Source organism: Ambystoma mexicanum, chromosome 3p, assembly GCF_040938575.1.
Source record: "Ambystoma mexicanum isolate Mex_15411 chromosome 3p, UKY_AmexF1_1, whole genome shotgun sequence".
Lineage (NCBI taxonomy): Eukaryota > Metazoa > Chordata > Amphibia > Caudata > Ambystomatidae > Ambystoma > Ambystoma mexicanum.
In genome coordinates, this window is record NC_090925.1 from 527925956 (window position 1) to 527944558 (window position 18603).

Genomic DNA, 18603 nt, shown 5'->3' on the forward strand with positions numbered 1-18603 from the left:
ACCCCTTCCGAGTCACTCCAATCCCCTTCCTCCTCACCTGTGAGTTCTGAGTGTAAGGTTCCTCCGAACCGCTTCTTCCACAGCTCTTCTTTCTTCTTTCCTTTTTTTTGTGGAAAGGATCTGCCCCCAAAGGGAAGCCACCCTGACCTCAAAATTGAAGGTCTGGGGGGGGCCCCTCCTCCGGTTCAGACCAGAGGGGAAAAAGCCATAGGCATAAAAAACCCCTGGGTGATGGTCTGTGATGGTCTTCAACTTGAAATAGCAGCTGGTAAGTTCTTGGATGGGATGCCGGCAGGAAAGTAGCATACGGTAAAGAGAGGATTGGAGAGCCTATAGAGGAACCCGGGGGCAGCCTCAGAGACAGACCGCGAAACACTGTAGCAAGACAGAGGGGGAAAGCCGTAGGAAAAGGGAAGGGAAATAAGGAATAAGCTCCCTGCGAAACCTGGCGAGAGCCTGCGAGTCCCAGGAGAGAGGACAAAAGAAAGACAAGAGGAAGGGCGCCAGCAGCAGGGAAGAGAAGCCGGCACCGAGAAAAGGCGCAGGGCAGCACACAAAGGGAGAAAAACCTACAAGCGCTCCAACCCGAAAGCCTGACGCAAGTAGGTTGCAACGCGCAGACTTCCGGGGTTGGAGCGGCTAAAAAGCGGTCTCCCCCAGCGGCCGGCCGAAAGACTAGACCGCCACTGAGCGTTGCATGGGGACGTGGCGGAACGGCTAATGGCCGCTCCAACGCCATCGGCTCCATGCACGCCAGTCGCGGCGGTGTGTGACAGCTTCAGCCGATCTCCGTAAACTGTGAAATGAATGAGCCATAACTACCAGATCATCCGCGTAGGCTAAAACTGGACAGTGGACCCTTACGATTTTAGGCGGTCAATTTTGGGCTGTAGCTATTGCCACTGGCAGGTAGTAAACAAACAAATTATAAAGTGTTGGTGCCGTGACACATCCCTGCTTCACCCCTCTGTTCTGTATCACCTGACTCGTCTGATTCCCTTGTTGATCAAGTATGAGGGACACATAGTTGTTTTGGTGTAATAGCCTCAGGTAATATAAGAGTCCCAGAGGGCAGCATTTTTTTTATGTTGAGCATCCCCTACTTGACGATCATTTTTTTTCATAGTTTCATAGGGGGGTGGGGGGGGGGGGGTGGGAGTGTGGGTGATGTTGAGTGTGGAACATCTATTTGTGTGGGTTTTTTGTGGTATGAGTGAATGTACTTCATCCTTTGTTTGCCAAAGAAGGGGAGGTGTGTTATATTGTGTATTATATCTCATTCCCTTGGTTGCTGGATGCATGGTGTGTAACACCTCATGAGAATGTTTGGTGAATGGCAGAATGTTTATGCATGAAGAGGCTGCCACAGCCAGGCATTTAAAGAGAGAGAGAGAGAGCGCCTGGGTGGTGGGAGCCAGTGAGTCTCTATGGTGCATACACAAGATCTTGCCTATGCAACTGAATACAGGGACTTCATACTAGCTTACTTGATCTCCTAAGCATCATTCATTATAACACTTCTTCACTGATCAGGTACTGTTCAACCCCTAATACTTACCTGGGGCCTGCTTTGTTTTTCCTGTGCTTCGGAGGGTTGCAGTTAATCAGTTACTTGCATTCCCTTCTAGGCCTTCCTTGAGCTTCATTGGGGTAGACAACACTTTGTGCTCTTTACCAAATCAACTTAACTGCTATTCACCTGCAAATCTTAAGAAATCTTCAGAGACTCTGCCTTGTCTACTGCCTGCTTGCTTTCCCTTCCTCCGTTCTTGGACACTGGTCCCCAGTGGCCCCCTTGACTGTGAGACTCACCTAAAATAGTGTTGGACTTCTTAAGATTGGTTAAGCAGATATTAACTAAAGTTATAGAAGTTGGTCTATAGTTTGCATGCTTTACCATGTTTGTGTTACTTTAAAAGTGTTCAAAGTATTTATTTATCGTATAATATTGCATATTGTTAGGCAAGATTTTATGCAGTACCCTTTGGGTGCACTACAACAACTCTGACCTCCTGGCAATAGGAACCCAACCTTTAGTATAAGTCTGTGCTACACAGGTTGGTAGCTTGTCGGGCAGCCAGGCTTATCTCAAGACGGGTCAGTGTGAGCTGTAGGGGAGTTACACAGAGATTCACAATGACAAGTATTCAAATAAACTCTTACAACAATTTATTTATCAGTCAGTTAGAATAAGCCTTCTTCAGAAGGGAGCAATATAAAGCAACACACACAAATACACTCCAAAAATACACACTCTTAGTTTTCTAAATCAGTAAATACCCGTTTGGGAGGACATACAGGCACTACCTACACCCTCAGGTGACTTCAATAGCTAGGGTGCTGTTGGCATTAATATATTACTTTTGCATTTAGAATTTTCTTGGGAGTAGTGTTAAAGACAAGAGAGTTCAGAATAAAACAAGTATTCACACAGTTATTCATAAGCAGTTAAGTACTTTCTAAACAGTCCCCCAATGAAAAGTCAGTAAACCCTTTTCTGGAAGGAAGGCAAAACACATAAGCAGAAAAGAGTCATTCAGGGAGCCAGGCCAGCCAATGTTAAGTTGGCAAAAGTCAAGGTGAGCTGAAGCACTTCTTGCGGGTAAGTAGAAATTATTTTCCAATGTTTAAAGAAGTCTTGGTAGAATAGAAGAAATCAAAGTTGGGCCACAAGCTGATTAGGCTTGTGAGGGAAAGAAGATGATAGCAACTCTACAGATGTATCCAAGCAAGTCTCCAACGAGGACAAGTGGCAACACACCAAGAGATAAGTTCTCTTAGACTTTACAGTACCTTTAGGTTAAAGAAAATGTGCAGCAGATGACTTCTGTTCCTGTGCAGCTCTGCAGGATCTTGATGTTCCTGGGCCTTAGTGATGGGGACAAGACGGAGGACTTCTGGGGACTCCTGCACTGCAATGGGACGGTCACTGCTTGCAACCGACAATCTTCAAACAAGTGGCACTTCAGTGTTTCAGCTACTTGCGTCTACCGCAAATAGCAACACTGCGGTTCCTAGCTGTCGAGGTTGGGCTTTCCTTGCATCTGGGGTCCCGCACTCTGTTGAGGGGGCTCAGGCTCGGTCCGTCCTGCCTCCTGGGAGTCCGGAGGATCTTCCTGAAGCTCTTGGAAGCTTAAAAGCAACACACACAAACTGGTGTTCCTCTGCCTGGCCATCCGGTTCCAGCAGCAACTGCAGAGGAGACTCGACCAGCTTTGAGAGATGTCCACGTGGCTTACATTGGAGTTGTTTGGTCCCACCAACTCAAAGGGAGAAGTGTCATGAACCATCAGACGCGTCCTTTCTGGACTTCCTGGTCCCTGAACCATAGGGGCATGCACTCAGCAGTACTCCCAACATGGCCGCCAAACGCGGAATACTGTTTACCAGTTTCCGCGCCGTACGGATTACCTTCTATAAAGCGGACACGCCACCGTGGCCCTGTGCGTCTCAACGCTACCGCTTGCCGTGGCTAGACCTGTGCTGCCGTAGTTCGCTTGTGTTTTCCCTTTGATTCCTAGTTCCCGGTTCCCCTAAATTCCTCCTCCTTCATTCCCCCTCCTTTTTGTCCTCCTTGCATCCCGGATCTCCGTGCACTTGTCTTCCGTGTGCACTCTTCGCTGTTTCCTGGATTTCCTCGGACATCTGAACGTTCCCAGGACTCAGAACGCTGAACGCACGCTGGAACCAGAGGACCTGCACACTGGGTTATACAGGACCCGAACTCTGCGAAAGAAGGCTCCATCGAAGAACTCCAACAAACAACAAAGATGAGAAGGGGGGAAACCTGTGACAGATTGAGACGCCGACAAACTGATACAGATACCGACATGGAGGCTGCAGTTCAAGAATTCATGCGCAGCATGCAAGAGTTAACCACAGAAGTTCAGAATCTCAAAGCTGAGAATGCTGCATTAAAACAACTAGTCCTGTCACGTGATTCCGCGACCAAGGAAAGTGTATTGCTGGGTGGAGTAGTGGATAAATATGATGGCTCCTCAAAGAACCTTCGTGGCTTCATTGAATCATGTTTGGTGCACTTTACCTTTAAGCCCTACTACTTTTCCATCCCCCGGGCAAAGGTGGGCTTTATGATTTCGCATCTCTCCGGGAATGCATTAACCTGGGCTACGCCCTTAGTTAATTCTGGCGATGCCTTCCTGGATGATTATGATGGGTTTGTACGGGCTCTAAAGACCATGTTTGACCACCCAGAACAGGTTTACAGTGCCCAAGAACATCTATTGGATTACCAACAAGGTTCCCAGGACATGCTTACCTATGTAACACGCTTTAAGCAACTGGCCAAGGAAGCAGATTGGTCCCCGGAGGCCTGTTTTACTCTATTCCGGAGAGGACTAAACGAAGAAATAAAAGACGAGCTAGCCAAGGTAGCTCGCCCAGGTTCCTTCCAGGCCCTTATGGACCTCTCTTTACAAATAGACTTTCTAATCCAGGAAAGGAAGGCAGAAAAGAAGAAAACAAAGATGCCTTACCAAAAGACCTCTATAGAATCTCCCTCTAAACCCGAGCCCACTCCTGCCCCGACCACATACCCTGAACCCATGCAACTGGCGGCCTTCCGCGGACCCATATCCCCGCAAGAAAGATTGCGACGGATTCACACCAGGCTGTGTATGTACTGTGCCTCAGATAAACATGTTGTGAGAGAATGTCCTTTGGCCCCTCAACGGCGTTCGGGAAACGCCAGTTTCCGATCCTAGATGGAGCACAGCTCCAGGAGAGAGATGTTTGCTCCACATCTATTCCATCCTTGAACTCTCCTGGACAAAACAACCTTGTGATCTTGCAGGCCTTTCTATCGCTGTCCAAGAAAGAAACTTACCCCATTCTGGCATTAGTGGATTGTGGAGCCATGGTGGATTTTATAGATCAGGATTGGGTCACTATCCACCACATTCCATATGAAACTCGAGATATGATGCCATCTGTAGAGGCCATCGATGGACGACCTCTCTCTTCAGGACCAATCACCCTGCAAACCAAAGAGATCCAGCTCTCGATAAACCATCATCAGGAGATGATCAAGTTTGACATCATAAAGCCTGCCCATTATCCAATGGTACTGGGTATGCCCTGGTTACAGAAGCAGAACCCATACATCAACTGGGCAGCAGGATCCTTGTTTCTTGGCTCCGAACATTGCATGTCTCACTGCCTATCCCCGGATTCCTCGTCAAGATCCTCTGAAGGTACGCTGACAGACCACCAAGGCCCACCCACGGTCTGAAATGTTATCCAAGTCCTCAGAGCCTATCAGGACTACACTGATGTGTTTTCAACTGCCATAGTTCAAGCCCTACCCCCTCACAGACCTGAAGACTGCACTATCGATACTGAACCCTCGGCAGTGATTCCCTTTGGAAGGATGACATCCTTTCAGAACCAGAGAAAAGGGCCCTCCGAGAATACTTGGATACCAACCTAGAAAATGGCACCATACGACCATCCAAATCCCCAGCGGGAGCTTCGTTGTTTTTCGTTCCAAAGAAAGATACTAAGGAGCTTAGGCCTTGTCTTGATTATCGTGGTCTTAATCAATGCACCCTCAAGGACCGTTACCCATTGCCCTTAATCTCTGATATCCTGGAAGCGGTGAGAGGAGCCGTAATCTTCATGAAATTGGATCTCAGAGGTGCCTACCATCTGATCCGTATAAAGGAAGGTGACGAATGGAAAACAGCCTTTACAACACCCTTTGGTCATTTTGAATACCTGGCCATGCCTTTCGGACTTGCCAATGCCCCAGCGGTCTTCCAATGATTTATGGACCGGGTGTTCTCCGATATGCTGTTCCTCTTCGTCATAGTTTACCTGGGCGACATACTGATAAACTCCAAGGACCATCTTAAGCATGAAGAGCATGTCAAGGCAGTCTTACAACGGCTACGTGAATATAAACTCCTGGCTAAACCCGAGAAATGCCTTTTTCATGTCTCTACTGTTCACTATCTCGGATTTGTCCTTAGTCCAGAAGGAATTGGAATGGACCACTCAAAAGTAAATTCCATACTATCCTGGCCTGTTCCAACTACTGTGAAACAGATTGAATCCTTCCTGGGGCTTGCCAACTTCTACCGGAAATTCATACCTTCCTTCCTTCAACCGATCATTACATTGTTGAAGAAGGATACTCCCTTCCTCTGGACCGCAGCCCAAGACGAAGCGTTCCAACGTTTGAAGTCGGAATTTACACAAGTGCCCATCTTGGCTCAACCTGACATTGATCGACCTTTCCTAGTGGAGACTGATGCCTCTAACTACGCCATCGGAGAAATCTCAAAGCAGGAATTCGAGGACAAGTTAGAACACCCCATCGCTTGTCTCTCGCGAACCCCAACTCCTAGCGAGACCCATTATTCTGTTCTGGAAAAGGAATTGTTGACCATCCGTCAAGCCTTCACAGAGTGGACTCATCTACTCCTGGGAGCTAAACATCCTGTTCAGGTCCGTACGGATCATCGGAATCTCCAAGTCCTACAATCCATGGAATGTAGGAATAGTCGTCAAGCCCATTGGGCCTTCTTCTTTGCCCAGTGCCAGTTCCAAATCCATCATGTACCTGGAACACACAACATAATTGCTGGCGCCTTATCCCGACGTCCCGACTACGAAACTCTTGAAGATCGATCCTTCCCAAAGATGTTTCCACATACAATTTTCATAGCTCAAGCAATCGCTCTCCTGGAAGACATTCGGATTCAAACCCAGTCCTCTGAGATCTGGAAGGAATTTACTGGGAAGAATCGATGGAATCTTAAAACCAAGGACGGGTATTTGTTCAAGGACAATGGCCTGGTCATTCCCACACAGAGACTGTGACAAAGGATTACAAGCCTCTGTCATGATACCCTTCATTCAGGACATCGTGGCATTACCAACACTCTCCGTTTAATACAAAGACAGTTTTGGTGGCCAAAAATGAAACTTGACGTCCAGCAGTACATCCAACCCTGTGTAGTCTGCAATCAAAACAAGCACGATAACAAGTGGCCAGCGTGTCTCCTACTCCTACCAACAAGGCCCTGGGAATTTATTGCTACAGACTTTATTGTGGAACTACCACCTTCCAGGGGATACACAACTATCATGGTTACCATGATTTATTCACTCACATGGCTCATTTTACACCTTGTATAAATTACCATCTTCCTCAGAACTCGCTGGAATCTTCCTGGAACACATATTCCGACTTCATGGACTCCCTTCCACGATCATATCAGACTGAGGTCCTCGATACATATCTCAATTCTGGAAACACTTATGCCGTATACTAGGAATCCAACGTGCCCTCTCCTCAGGTTATCATCCACAGACCAATGGAGCTACAGAACGTGTGAATCAAACCCTGCAGCAGTATCTTTGTTGTTTCACCACCAAGGTCCAGGACGATTGGTCTCTTAATACCTGTGGCTGAATTCGCCTACAACAATTCGGACCACTCGGCTGTCAAGGCCAGCCCCTTCTTCTGCAGCCAAGGATTCCACCCTTCGGTTCTACCATCCCTTCTCCCACATCCTACAGCAGTTCCTACAGTCGACTCCTGGATTGAAACCCTCATCAACTTACACAAGGAAGCCAAAGAACACCTCAAAAGGGCCCGAGCTAACACCAAGCACTATGCGGACTCCAAAAGAAGACCAGGACCTTCCTATGCAGTGGGTGATAAGGTCTGGCTATCCTCGAAACTACTGCCTCGACAGTTACGACCTAATAAGTTGGCTCCTCGGTCTTATGGCTCTTTTTCCATAACGGAAATCATTAACCCAGTGGCCTTCCGACTCAAATTACCAGACTCCTAGAAGAGGATCCACTCAGTGTTTCACACATCTCTAATGAAACCATACTTCCAGACCTCCCGATCTGCTCCAAGATCTACCCCTGTGGTTGTCGACGACCAGCTAGAATACGAAGTGTCCCGAATATGTGACTCCAGGTACAGACGTGGTCAGCTACAGTATCTGGTGGAGTGGAAAGGCTATCCACCCAGTGAACTCACCTGGGAACCTGTCTCAAACCTAAACGCCCCCAGGCTACTTCAAAGGTACCACCTTATACACCCGGGCAAACCCGGAGGAACAGGCCTTCGGAGGAGGCATGCTGTCATGAACCATCGGACGCGTCCTTTCTGGACTTCCTGGTTCCTGACCCATAGGTGCTTGCACTCAGCAGTACTCCCAACATGGCCGCCAAACGCGGTATACTGTTTACCAGTTTCCGCGCCGTACGCTTTACGTTCTATAAAGCAGACACGCCCCCGCGGCCCTGCGCGTCTCAACGCTACCGCTTGCCGTGGCTAGATGTGTGCTGCCGTAGTTCACTTGTGTTTTTCCTTTGATTCCTGGTTCCCGATTCCCCTAAATTCCTCCTCCTTCATTCCCCCTCCTTTTTGTCCTCCTTGCATCCCACATCCCCGTGCACTTGTCTTCCGTGTGCACTCTTTGCTGTTCCCTGGATTTCCTCGGATTTCCCAGACATCTGAACGTTCCCAGGTCTCGGAACGCTGAACGCACGCTGGAACCCGAGGACCTGCACACTGGGTTATACAAGACCTGAACTCTACGAAAGAAGACTCCATCGAAGAACTCCAACAAACAACAAAGACAGGTGAGAAGGGGGGGAAACCTGTGACAAGAAGTCGTCCTTGCAGGGGTTTCTCTGTCGATACTAATATGGAGTTTCAGCACAGCAGCAGGGCTTCACCAGGCAAACCAATTGTCCAGTAGTTGCAGCAGGCATCGTCTTTAAGTTCTTCTTCGGATTCCTTCGTCCAGTGGTCGACTCTGCCTTCCAAGCCAAAAAGTCTTGCCTTTTATGCAGCTTTCTCCCAGTCATTCCAGCCCAGCTGTCAGTCACCCAGCAGGGTGGCTGTCCTTGCCGGACAGCCAGCTGACCAATCACCTGTGTATTCCTGTCTCCTAGGAGACTAAGCGGAGGGAGTTTTGGGCACCTCCCTCGCTTCCTGCCCCCGCCAGACACCCCTGAGCCAGAGGAGGGTTTCACTCGTGAATCCAACCAAAGGCAAAATGAACAAAGGGACTAAACCTGTTTTGTCGCACAGAGTAATTCTCAAGAAGGACCTTTCCATAAAGAAATGGCGAATAAAGAAGCCCGGGGCTGTTTTAACATTTTGCTTTACCGTGGCTGCGAACGCGGCCCGCAGTAAAATCCCATAATGGTATTTAAAAGTAAACCATTGGCACCAGCCATTCAGTGAGGAAAGGGTAACATAAAAATGCTACATGAGAAGCTAGACAAAGGGGATACTAAGTAACCCCTCCAGCACCCTATTGTAAGCTAGTGTGTGCTGGGTCTAGAAAGTTAGAAATGTAAGTAAAGTCCATTTCACTTTACTGCTCTTGGAAACAGTAGTTTATCGAATAGAAGGTATGTAAACCTTGGGGAAATCTGGAAGACTTCCATGTGTCACTGCACTGAAGTTGCTGTGTGACACAGTGTAAAAGATGATGCCTATGCAAGTCCTCAAAATCCAGCAAAGTTTCTAGGGGTCTCTAAGGTAGAGGGAATTAGCACATTTCGGAGAATTCTCCCTAACACATGTGTTTAATTCTACTATGACAGTACTTACCTTACTTAAAAATTATAAGCTTCAGAGTATATAAAATACATGTTTATTAGTATATAACCTCTAGTGTATAAGCGTTCCCATGAACTAAGTGTATGCTCTTAAGTACTGCGGACCTCACTACAGCCCTCCTAGAGTAAGTCTGACTGGCCAGCCATTACTACCAAACCTTTGGGTAGTTAAGGCTAAACCCAGGGGTTTCCCTCCTGTTCATCCAAGGTGGGCTTTCTAAAGTTTTATCAGACAGGACTTTACCAAAATCCCTGTACAACCTGTGCTACTGCAATAGAAACACAGGTGGTTGTTAATTGACTGACTAAACAGGTAAAAGTCTGTCACATTGAATGAAATAGACCTCTGGCCACTTTAACACCACAGATTTTCTGTGTGCAGTGCTGCACCGTTTTAAAGTGAGGGTGTGACTTCTATGGTCGGACTGCCAGTGGTTAAAATGTAATTGCATCCTCATTGCATTTTGATACTCCAGGATGCTGATGTTGGCATTGGCTCCTCTTTGTTCTATAATAAAGGCCTTTTTTCAAGATGGTTATGATTTTGTTCTTAACATTTTGACAGTTTAGTCTGAGAAGCTCAAACAATTGCAGAAATGTCCCATGTGAAGCTTCTATTTTAGGGGATTGCATTTGAGTGTTGTGAAATTACTTTTGCTTGTTACTTGCTTGGTTAGGTGCACATGGACAAGGTGCCCTCCCCTTCTTCCCACTTCCCATCCTTCCACTTTGATACTATAACTTTTGAGTTTTTGTGCATCTTTTACAGGCTGTCTCGTATTAAATATCGAGAAGAGGCCAAGCGACTTCTTTTCAAATATGCAGAGGCTGCAAAAAGGCTGATTGAGTCCAGGTAAGAACTAATTGTAATGAATCCCTACTCCCTTTGTCATGATTCCTTGTTAACTGTTATGTAGCATGCCAGGATTGCGTGAACCCTTCATGCTCTTCTGCCCCTCTTATTGGCAGGTGGAACATCTATGGTCTTGGCATTGGATTAATTGCCTACTCCCGTGCATTTAAATTGAAATGTCGGTGGGCGTTTTAATTCTGTATCCTTTATTTTCTAGATTTTTTTTTCCGGCATGCCTGCCTTAAAGAGGCTTCTAAAGCCACAGAATCCAGCATCAATCTTATTTTTCTGTTTTCTAACACTTCTGCTGCTGCCTGGCCCCTTATAAGTCCTAACCTGATATTTGTTGTTAGGGAGATGAGGGCTGTGTAATAGTCTAACCTAATGGCCGAACGGTGTGCCACCCTAAAAGGAAAGATCAGACTCCCCAAAGGTAGCTGTATCAGAGCAATCAGGCTTAACTTCAGGAAGCAGGGTGACTTGCAGTAAATCCCAGCAGACACCACAAAATGTATTACTGGTATACTGAAAAAATATACACTTTATTGCGAAGGTCGCACACAAAATATTTGGAAAAGTAACCGGGTTTCACAGAAAACTAGCACAGTGCAAGTAAAAAAACAGTAAATGGCCAGTTCAGGCCTAACTCACTCATTTCTCTCAAATGTAGGCCCAATACAAGGTGGCATGCAAAATACTAGTAGGTGACTTAAGGAAAAGACCCCTTAATAATATTACACACAGTAATGATTACCAGTCGGAATCCAAGAATACATCAAAAAACTTAGCACAGGTTTCCTTCTACAGTCTAAATAAAGTATTATACATAATACATATGCACATAATACACGTATAGCATTAAGATGTAGTGAACAGGGGAAGTAGTGTCCAAATCAGCCAGGAGGGCTACCAAAGTCCAGGATATATTTTAGTTGGATAGTCCCTAGGCCCAGAAGGGCATATTGCACAACAAGAAAGGAAACTATAGCAACACAGTTACGCAACTTGCATCCTCGACAGGAGTATAATGCAGAGTTATAAATCCCTAATAAATCCGGGAATGTCTCAAATTATAGGACATGTGCCAAAGTCCAGGAACCCCTAAGGGGACCCTAGAAAAGTGCCACAATCCAGTTAAATACCTTGCAGTGCCACAATCCAGTTAAATGCCTTACATTGTCACTTGTAGTTGCATTGTCATTTGTAGTATGTCAAAGTTGAAGAAAGAGCCCCAGGGAAAACATGACAAAGTCTGTAGGCGGACCTGTGTTTATGAAGAAAACGCAGGTCATTCCCAGCTCCTTCCCATAGTTACCCAGAAGAATGCAGTCAACCCCCAGTGACACCAGTGAAGACCAAGAAGAATAGATCCTGTGGAGGCTTTTCAACCCAGCAGCCACAGGAGCAGAAAAACAGAGCACGATTCAGTCCCACTGTTAGCAAAGATTTTCTTTTTGCACTTCTCCCTCCATAGGTTTCTATGGGACCCCATTTCTTTTTGCTTGTTAGGGAGATTTTTCATATTTATGCCAAGTCCTCTCTACCTGTGAGCACCCCAGCACTTTTTTCTGGACTCCTGGATCTTGCTGTCTGTTGTCCTGAATGAGGGGATCCTTTTTCCTCTCACTGTTTTTTGCTCTGGCCATAGGAACCCTGTTCATTAGGTTTTTACTTTATTTTATGGAGTCATATTTTCCTCCATATTTTCTAAGGCATCTGTAATTCACTTTTGCCGCACATAGCACCTTTTGTGCCGTGTTGCAAGGAGCCCTTTGGTCTTTCTTTTTTATAGTCTTTTATTTTCCTTGTGAGAACTACCTTTCCCAAGGATGGGGAATACTTTTTTCCTTCTCATCGTTCCTTTGTAAGATCAGCATACACCACCTTATGTGGAGTGCTGAGGGCTTACATAGTATCCTCTTTCTTACTGCTCCTATAACATTTCATGACCAGCATACCTGAATGGCTGGTGACAGTTTCTCTGATGTTTTGTGCTTTTTTCCTACCGTTGCTGTGTTCACAGCCGCGGTAATGCACAGAAGTGCCACCAAATGGTGTCTCTTTTCTTTTTTCGCCAATCTTGTGTGCTTGTCCTTGCTTGGCCCTTTGTCTACCGTCCTGGGTAGGAGAGGTTGGAGAAGTCCTGGTTTGACTTTTTTCAGTGGGAATTTTGTGCAGCCCTCTGGGGCTCCAGTGTGTCTGTGAATACCAGAAGCAGGCTAGGAGTCATAAACTCTATTCGTTGTCTTCTGGCATGCCAGCCTGGATCCAGTTTCAACTTGGAGGCTGGCTGCCCTGACGGGACAGCTGCCCCCCCCCACACCCAAAGTTTGAATGTTGCATGACTGTTGATTTGCTGGGTTCCTGGATAACCGGTGAGGATCCTGAGGTAAAATATCAGTTGACCAATGGAACAGAAGAACCGAAGAAGATGGCCAGAGATACCTGCAGCACCTTCCAGCGACCGGAATAGCATGCTGAAGTACAGCTGTTGTTCTTACCCCATTTTCGAATGTACACACCTACACACACACACACCTACACACACACACACACACACCTACACACACACACACACACACCTACACACACACACACCTACACACACACACACCTACACACACCTACACACACACACACACCTACACACACACACACACCTACACACACACACACACACGTACACACACACACACACAAACACACACACATCTACAAACACACACACATCTACAAACACACATACCTACACACACCTACAAACAAACACACACACCTACAAACACACACACACCTACAAACACACACACACACCTACAAACACACACACACCTACAAACACCTACACACCTACAAACACCTTGGACTGGTGGGTATCAAGCCATCCCATGATGAGCTGCAACCATCCTGGGCTGCAAACCTCCAATACCCTGGGTCTTCGAGCCTGAGTGCAGTGCATCATCTTGCCAAGAACGAAACCTCCCAAATCTTTAGTGGACTTCTTCTGGACCTCAGTGGCAAGATTTCCCCTCTGCCCCACCCATCCTACTCCTCAAAGTCCCCTCACCAGAGTGCAGGATCGAGCAAGTGAGGTACATTTTTAGAACGAGAGTAAATAGATCTCGGGGGGCAGGGGCGATTGTGTGGAGGGGGAGGGGGAACAAAATGAGGGGTTGAAAACTAAATATTTTGTAGTGGCTACCCAGACAAGCCCCATCGATTTGAGCCTTAGCACAATTAATTAAGAGGAGATTGGGGCTGTTTGCTCCCTTGAGAATAGTATTTTATCCTTGAAGGAGGCACTTAGTGATGTTGTTGGCAATTATGTGAAAGGTTTATTGGGAGAATTGAAGGAAGGCTGCTGATAGTACAGCTATAAAGAAAGAGAAGGTTCCAACCCCAAATGGCCATAGCTGGAGTGTTTGAGGGGGAGACTCGGGAGAGTGGTAATAGCAGGAGGTGATGAAGGTGAGTAATTTGGGGAGGATAAAAGGAAACTTAATGCGCCACCAGCAGGTTAGATCTAGGTGGGGTGGAGACAGTGTTCGCCCGATTTTCCTCTCTCCCCCCCTCTGGAAAATAGGGGCAACTTATGCTCATGGGTCCTTGATGCACAGGAGCAGAACCTAAGTTTTGGTAACACACATGTCTGACAGGCCAATTTATTGGCAACATCAGTGCTTTTGCGCTCACCCCCCCCTTTCTGGACCTAACCGATTGTCTCGGGAGGATAGCTCAGGGGCAACGTGCTCGCCTTGGAAGCAAGACGTCACGGAGTACCACAGGTTCAAACCCCGGGTCCGCGCTTATAAACCTCTGGGTGTTAAGCACGTATTAAGCGTGTTATAAATAACCTATCATATCTGCCTTGGTGACAGAGAGGGACAGGTGCCCCATGACGTTCATGAAAACGGGGCCGGAGGCAACAAGTCCCCTATGGTCTATAGGACCAATGTCCCTAGACCAGTTAGAGGTGCTTATGAGAATGCAGAAGCTCTTAGGAACATGTCTGTACATTGGTTTCAGAAAAACAAGGGGTTGTCTCTCGGTTATTGGGAAGGATTTTATAAAATGTATTAGGGGCTCCCTCCGAAATTCCAGAACTGATTTATATTGAGGTATATTTGAGCTCATGGGAATTGCTGGAGGGCATCCTAAGTATCGACCTGTGTGTAATTCCACTAAGGGGTGTAAAGATTCTGGTACGATCCCAGCAATATTTTGAACTTAACTTGGGAAAAAATAGACCAAAGATATTGAACATAAAAGATTGAGTCCACAAGAGAATGGAGGGATATCCATAGGAAGGGAAGTCTGTGCAGCAGGAAATAGGATAAGGTTGCCCTCTAACCCGGAGCAGGTAGACTGACTCGATGAGATAGAGACTGAGGAATCAATTGGTATCCCCCCACCCCCTAAAAATCTTATCCTGGAACATTACTGGGATAAAATGAGTAATTATGGGTCTGGCATGGTGTGTGTCAGACAGCGTCAGGTTGTAATCCTTCAGGAAACATGGGCTTTGGAGCCCATCATCTTTTCAAGGCTACACTAATATTACGGTACCTGTCATTAAAGGCCTTGGACTGCGAGGTGACCTCTATTGAAACAGGCTCCCCAGATCTTCAATTGTTGGCTGTTTATACTCTCGGGGGAGGATGCCCCTTTTTGCTTTTCAGTAACTGCTTGTAGTTGGCTCTTAGGGTTCTTAATGCACACTATCCAAGGGGGACTCTGCTGTAGCACACATGACTATATGCCTCTTTGCCCTAGAACACTCCTCCTCACACCAGGGGTTTATCACCATCGATCTCTGTTAGGCAGAATTGCATGCAGTACCCTCTGGGACCACCACATACAATTAGGACTACAGGTGTAATCAAAAACCAACCTTTGGTATAAGTCTGTACTACACAGTTTTGTGGTAGCGAGCTGAGCAGCCAGGCTTATCTCAAGAGGGAATGTGAGCAGTTCAAGAGGTTACACAGAGGTCTTACAATCACAGTGGTTCAAGTAGACACATGTACTCAAGGTTTCTTTGTAAAAACACTTATTAATTTATTACACAATCATTTAGAAAACATTCACTAGAAGGAGACAACTTAATATTATCCACAAAAAAACACTACAATAGCAAACCAACAAGTTTCTGAACAAATTAGGCTCCCCTGAAATAGGAGTAAAATGGCATTTCAGTTACTTTCAATGGGAGCAAAAAGGAACAAGTTAGCAGAAGAGATCACAAATACTTTCTTAGGCAGTGAAAATAGTTATAGTTCATTAGAGGACTCGATTCAGTTCAATAGGCCTAGATCAAAGTCAATGGACTAGTGTCTTGGAGAGGAAAGAGCAGTTCTTGAAGTAAATGGTAAAGTCTTTGCCAAAGTAGTTTGTACGAAAAAGAATCATATGTTGGGTCACAAGCTGATTAGGCCTGTAAGTTAGGAAAGTTCCACGAACTTTCACCGTGAGAGAAGCGTTCTCTCAATCGGGTTGGCACAGTAGCTTACTATGAAGCAAAAGATGCAGCTGAAGTTGGTTCCTGGCAGTTCCTGCAGATCTCACTGTTCCTGAGCCTCATTTGTGGGGACAAGAGGGAGGACGTCGGGGGACTCCTGCACTGCACGGGATCGTCGAAAAACGCTGACAAAATGGAGTCCCTTCAGTTCGAGTAGCTGTTGTCCAAGCACACAAGCTGGTGTCCTTCCCCCTGGTTAATCCTAACTAGCTTCGAGACTGGTATCCAGATGGCTCACAAGTTGATTGGTCCCACCAACTCAAAGGAAGAAGTCATCCTTAAAGGGACTTCTATGTCAAAAGGAGCTTTGGCGATTCGGACCTGCAGCAGGGCTTCACCAGGCAAGCCAACGGTCCAGGAGTTGCAGCAGCCGTCCTCTTCCAGCTCATTTTCAGTTATTTCGTTCCAGTGGTCGACTCTGCTTTCCAGTCCAAGAGACTCGCCTTTTAAACAGTTGTTTGCCTTTCATTCCAACCTAGTTGTCACTCACCCAGCAGGGTGGCTGTCCTTGCCGGACTAGAGTGCCTTTGGGTCTCCTAGGAGACTAAGCACAGGGAGTTTCTGGCACCTCCCTCACTTCCTGCCCACCCCAGACACTCAGGCGCCAGAGGTGGTCTTCAGTCATGAAGCCTGCCAAAGGCGTACGAACAAAGGGACCAAACCTGGTTTGGCGCGTAGAGACAAACTCTAGAAGTACCTTTCCAAAAAGAAACAGCAAGAAAAGAAGACCGGGACCTGTCTAAACAAAGGGGCTTAAGGCGCCATCTTGAAAAACATGTCTCCCGCGATTTTTAGCTACCGGTGTTCACGGTCGGGAGAAATCATGCTAGTTTGTTGAAAAACCACTGCCACCAGCCATTTTGACTGATACATGAGTTTCTAGACACAGGGGATACAGGTAACCCTTCCAGCACTCCATAGGAAGATAGTGTGTGCAGGGTCTAGGAATTTAAAAAGACTAGTAAGGTCAATTTAACCTTACATTCTCTGGGAGACAGTAGTTTATCACAGAGAAGGTATTTAAACCTTTGGGGAATCAAAAAGACATGCCTGGGTCACTTTTCTGAGGGTGCTGTGTAACACACATGAATAGATGCCTATGGAGTTATCTTAAAACTCCATAATCAAAGTGGGAAAAAAGGCTCTCACACTTTCCAGGTAAGAAAATCAAGTCCTCAAAATCCAGCAAAGTTTCTGGGGGTCTCTAAGGTGGAGGGAATTAGCACATTTATGAGAATTCTACCTAACAATCTTCTTTTTAATTTGTTGATTGCTGTGGACAGAAATAGTATCAACGTCAAGCCCAAGGTTTTAAATTCTGCGATTTTAGAATTCGAAATATTTCCCACATTCGCCACAATAGCCGTATATGCTTCTGCTTTTATTTCCCTGGTAACCCAATTGACCCGCTTAACAGATTTTCTTGCATGATCATCGATAGTAATAATCTGGTTATTCCTTAAACCCCTCCGTCCACTAGACCCACCAGTCCTTATGCATGCTTTAAAAGAGTGACGATGCAGTAATTCTCTACACAACGCCAAATGGGCTGGGAACTTCACTTGGTATCTTTGTAGGGAAATGCATAGAGCTCAGGCTTGAATTTTATGCTGGTATAAAATGTTTTTAAACCCGTTTGCCAAGCCTAGCCATATAAATATAGAGGTTGAAGGGCTCAAAAGTGGAACAGGTAAAGTTCTTCGATTATTTGGCGGTGTAAGGAAGGCATGGTATCAAACAGTAAGACGGACACAAGTGATCAGTTCAAGGGTGTTTATTGAACTTCAATTGGGTTTGAAAACCGCCTTTCTAATCCTCAATCTAAAAATGGGAGCAAGCTACAACCATCAACTAATAACACAGTCCTAGTAGAGTCTTGTCAAAATGAAAGGGCCCATACTAATAAACCTATTGCCAATCCTTACTTCTAAATACAAATAGTGTGGAGTGGTGTTATGCAATAGAAAAGTGTTCACGAAATGATGTCAGGATATTCAAGCCGTTGGCTTCCCTTCCCCACGTTTTCAGCACAGGACAAGGCGGCACACTCGAGCTTGGCACACACTCTGGCTTCTCTAGCACGAGGATGCAGTTCAAAATCTTAACATCAGAGCCTTATGTGCCAAAGTCTCTTTGCCATTCAAAGTCTCTTATTTCAGAGGGCCTGATGCAACCCAACACACATTAAAGTTCCTTTCTTGTTAGGATTTCACATGTACAACTTCTCAGGTGATTTACTGTTCACCCTGGGTCCCCACTGTGATGCTGGAAATACATTGGAGGGACAGGGCCCCCATGTCCTTGTCCTGTACTCCTGTATGTGTGTTCTGTGTTATTTTCTGCACAGGAGTCTAGTTGGGACCTCTGGCAGTGCAGCTCTTCCTCTCTTTGGTTGTGGTGAACCAAGACCTTTGGGATACCCTTATGGCACCCATGGGTGGGGCTACAACACTGGACCCCTAGTGTATTTTTTGGCACCTGTGTGTTGGCGGTGCTCTGAGTAGCTACCATTTTGGGATACCCAGGCCCTGCCATAGGAATCTGTGGATTCCTAATAGAAGGCAGGATGGCCCCAGGGGCCTCTTGGTTTCTATTGCCTGTTACCTCGTTCTCC

At 46.3% G+C, this 18603-nt stretch overlaps 1 protein-coding gene across 2 annotated transcripts in view; it reads left to right on the plus strand.

Annotated features, from left to right (window-relative positions):
* PCIF1 (phosphorylated CTD interacting factor 1) overlaps nt 1–18603 on the plus strand; it is a 400121-nt gene that overhangs the window by 141451 nt on the left and 240067 nt on the right. For both annotated transcript variants that reach the window (XM_069651242.1, XM_069651241.1), the window contains one exon: nt 10388–10471. In XM_069651242.1, the coding sequence (XP_069507343.1) occupies nt 10388–10471 (84 nt within the window). The remainder of the gene's footprint in view (nt 1–10387; nt 10472–18603) is intronic.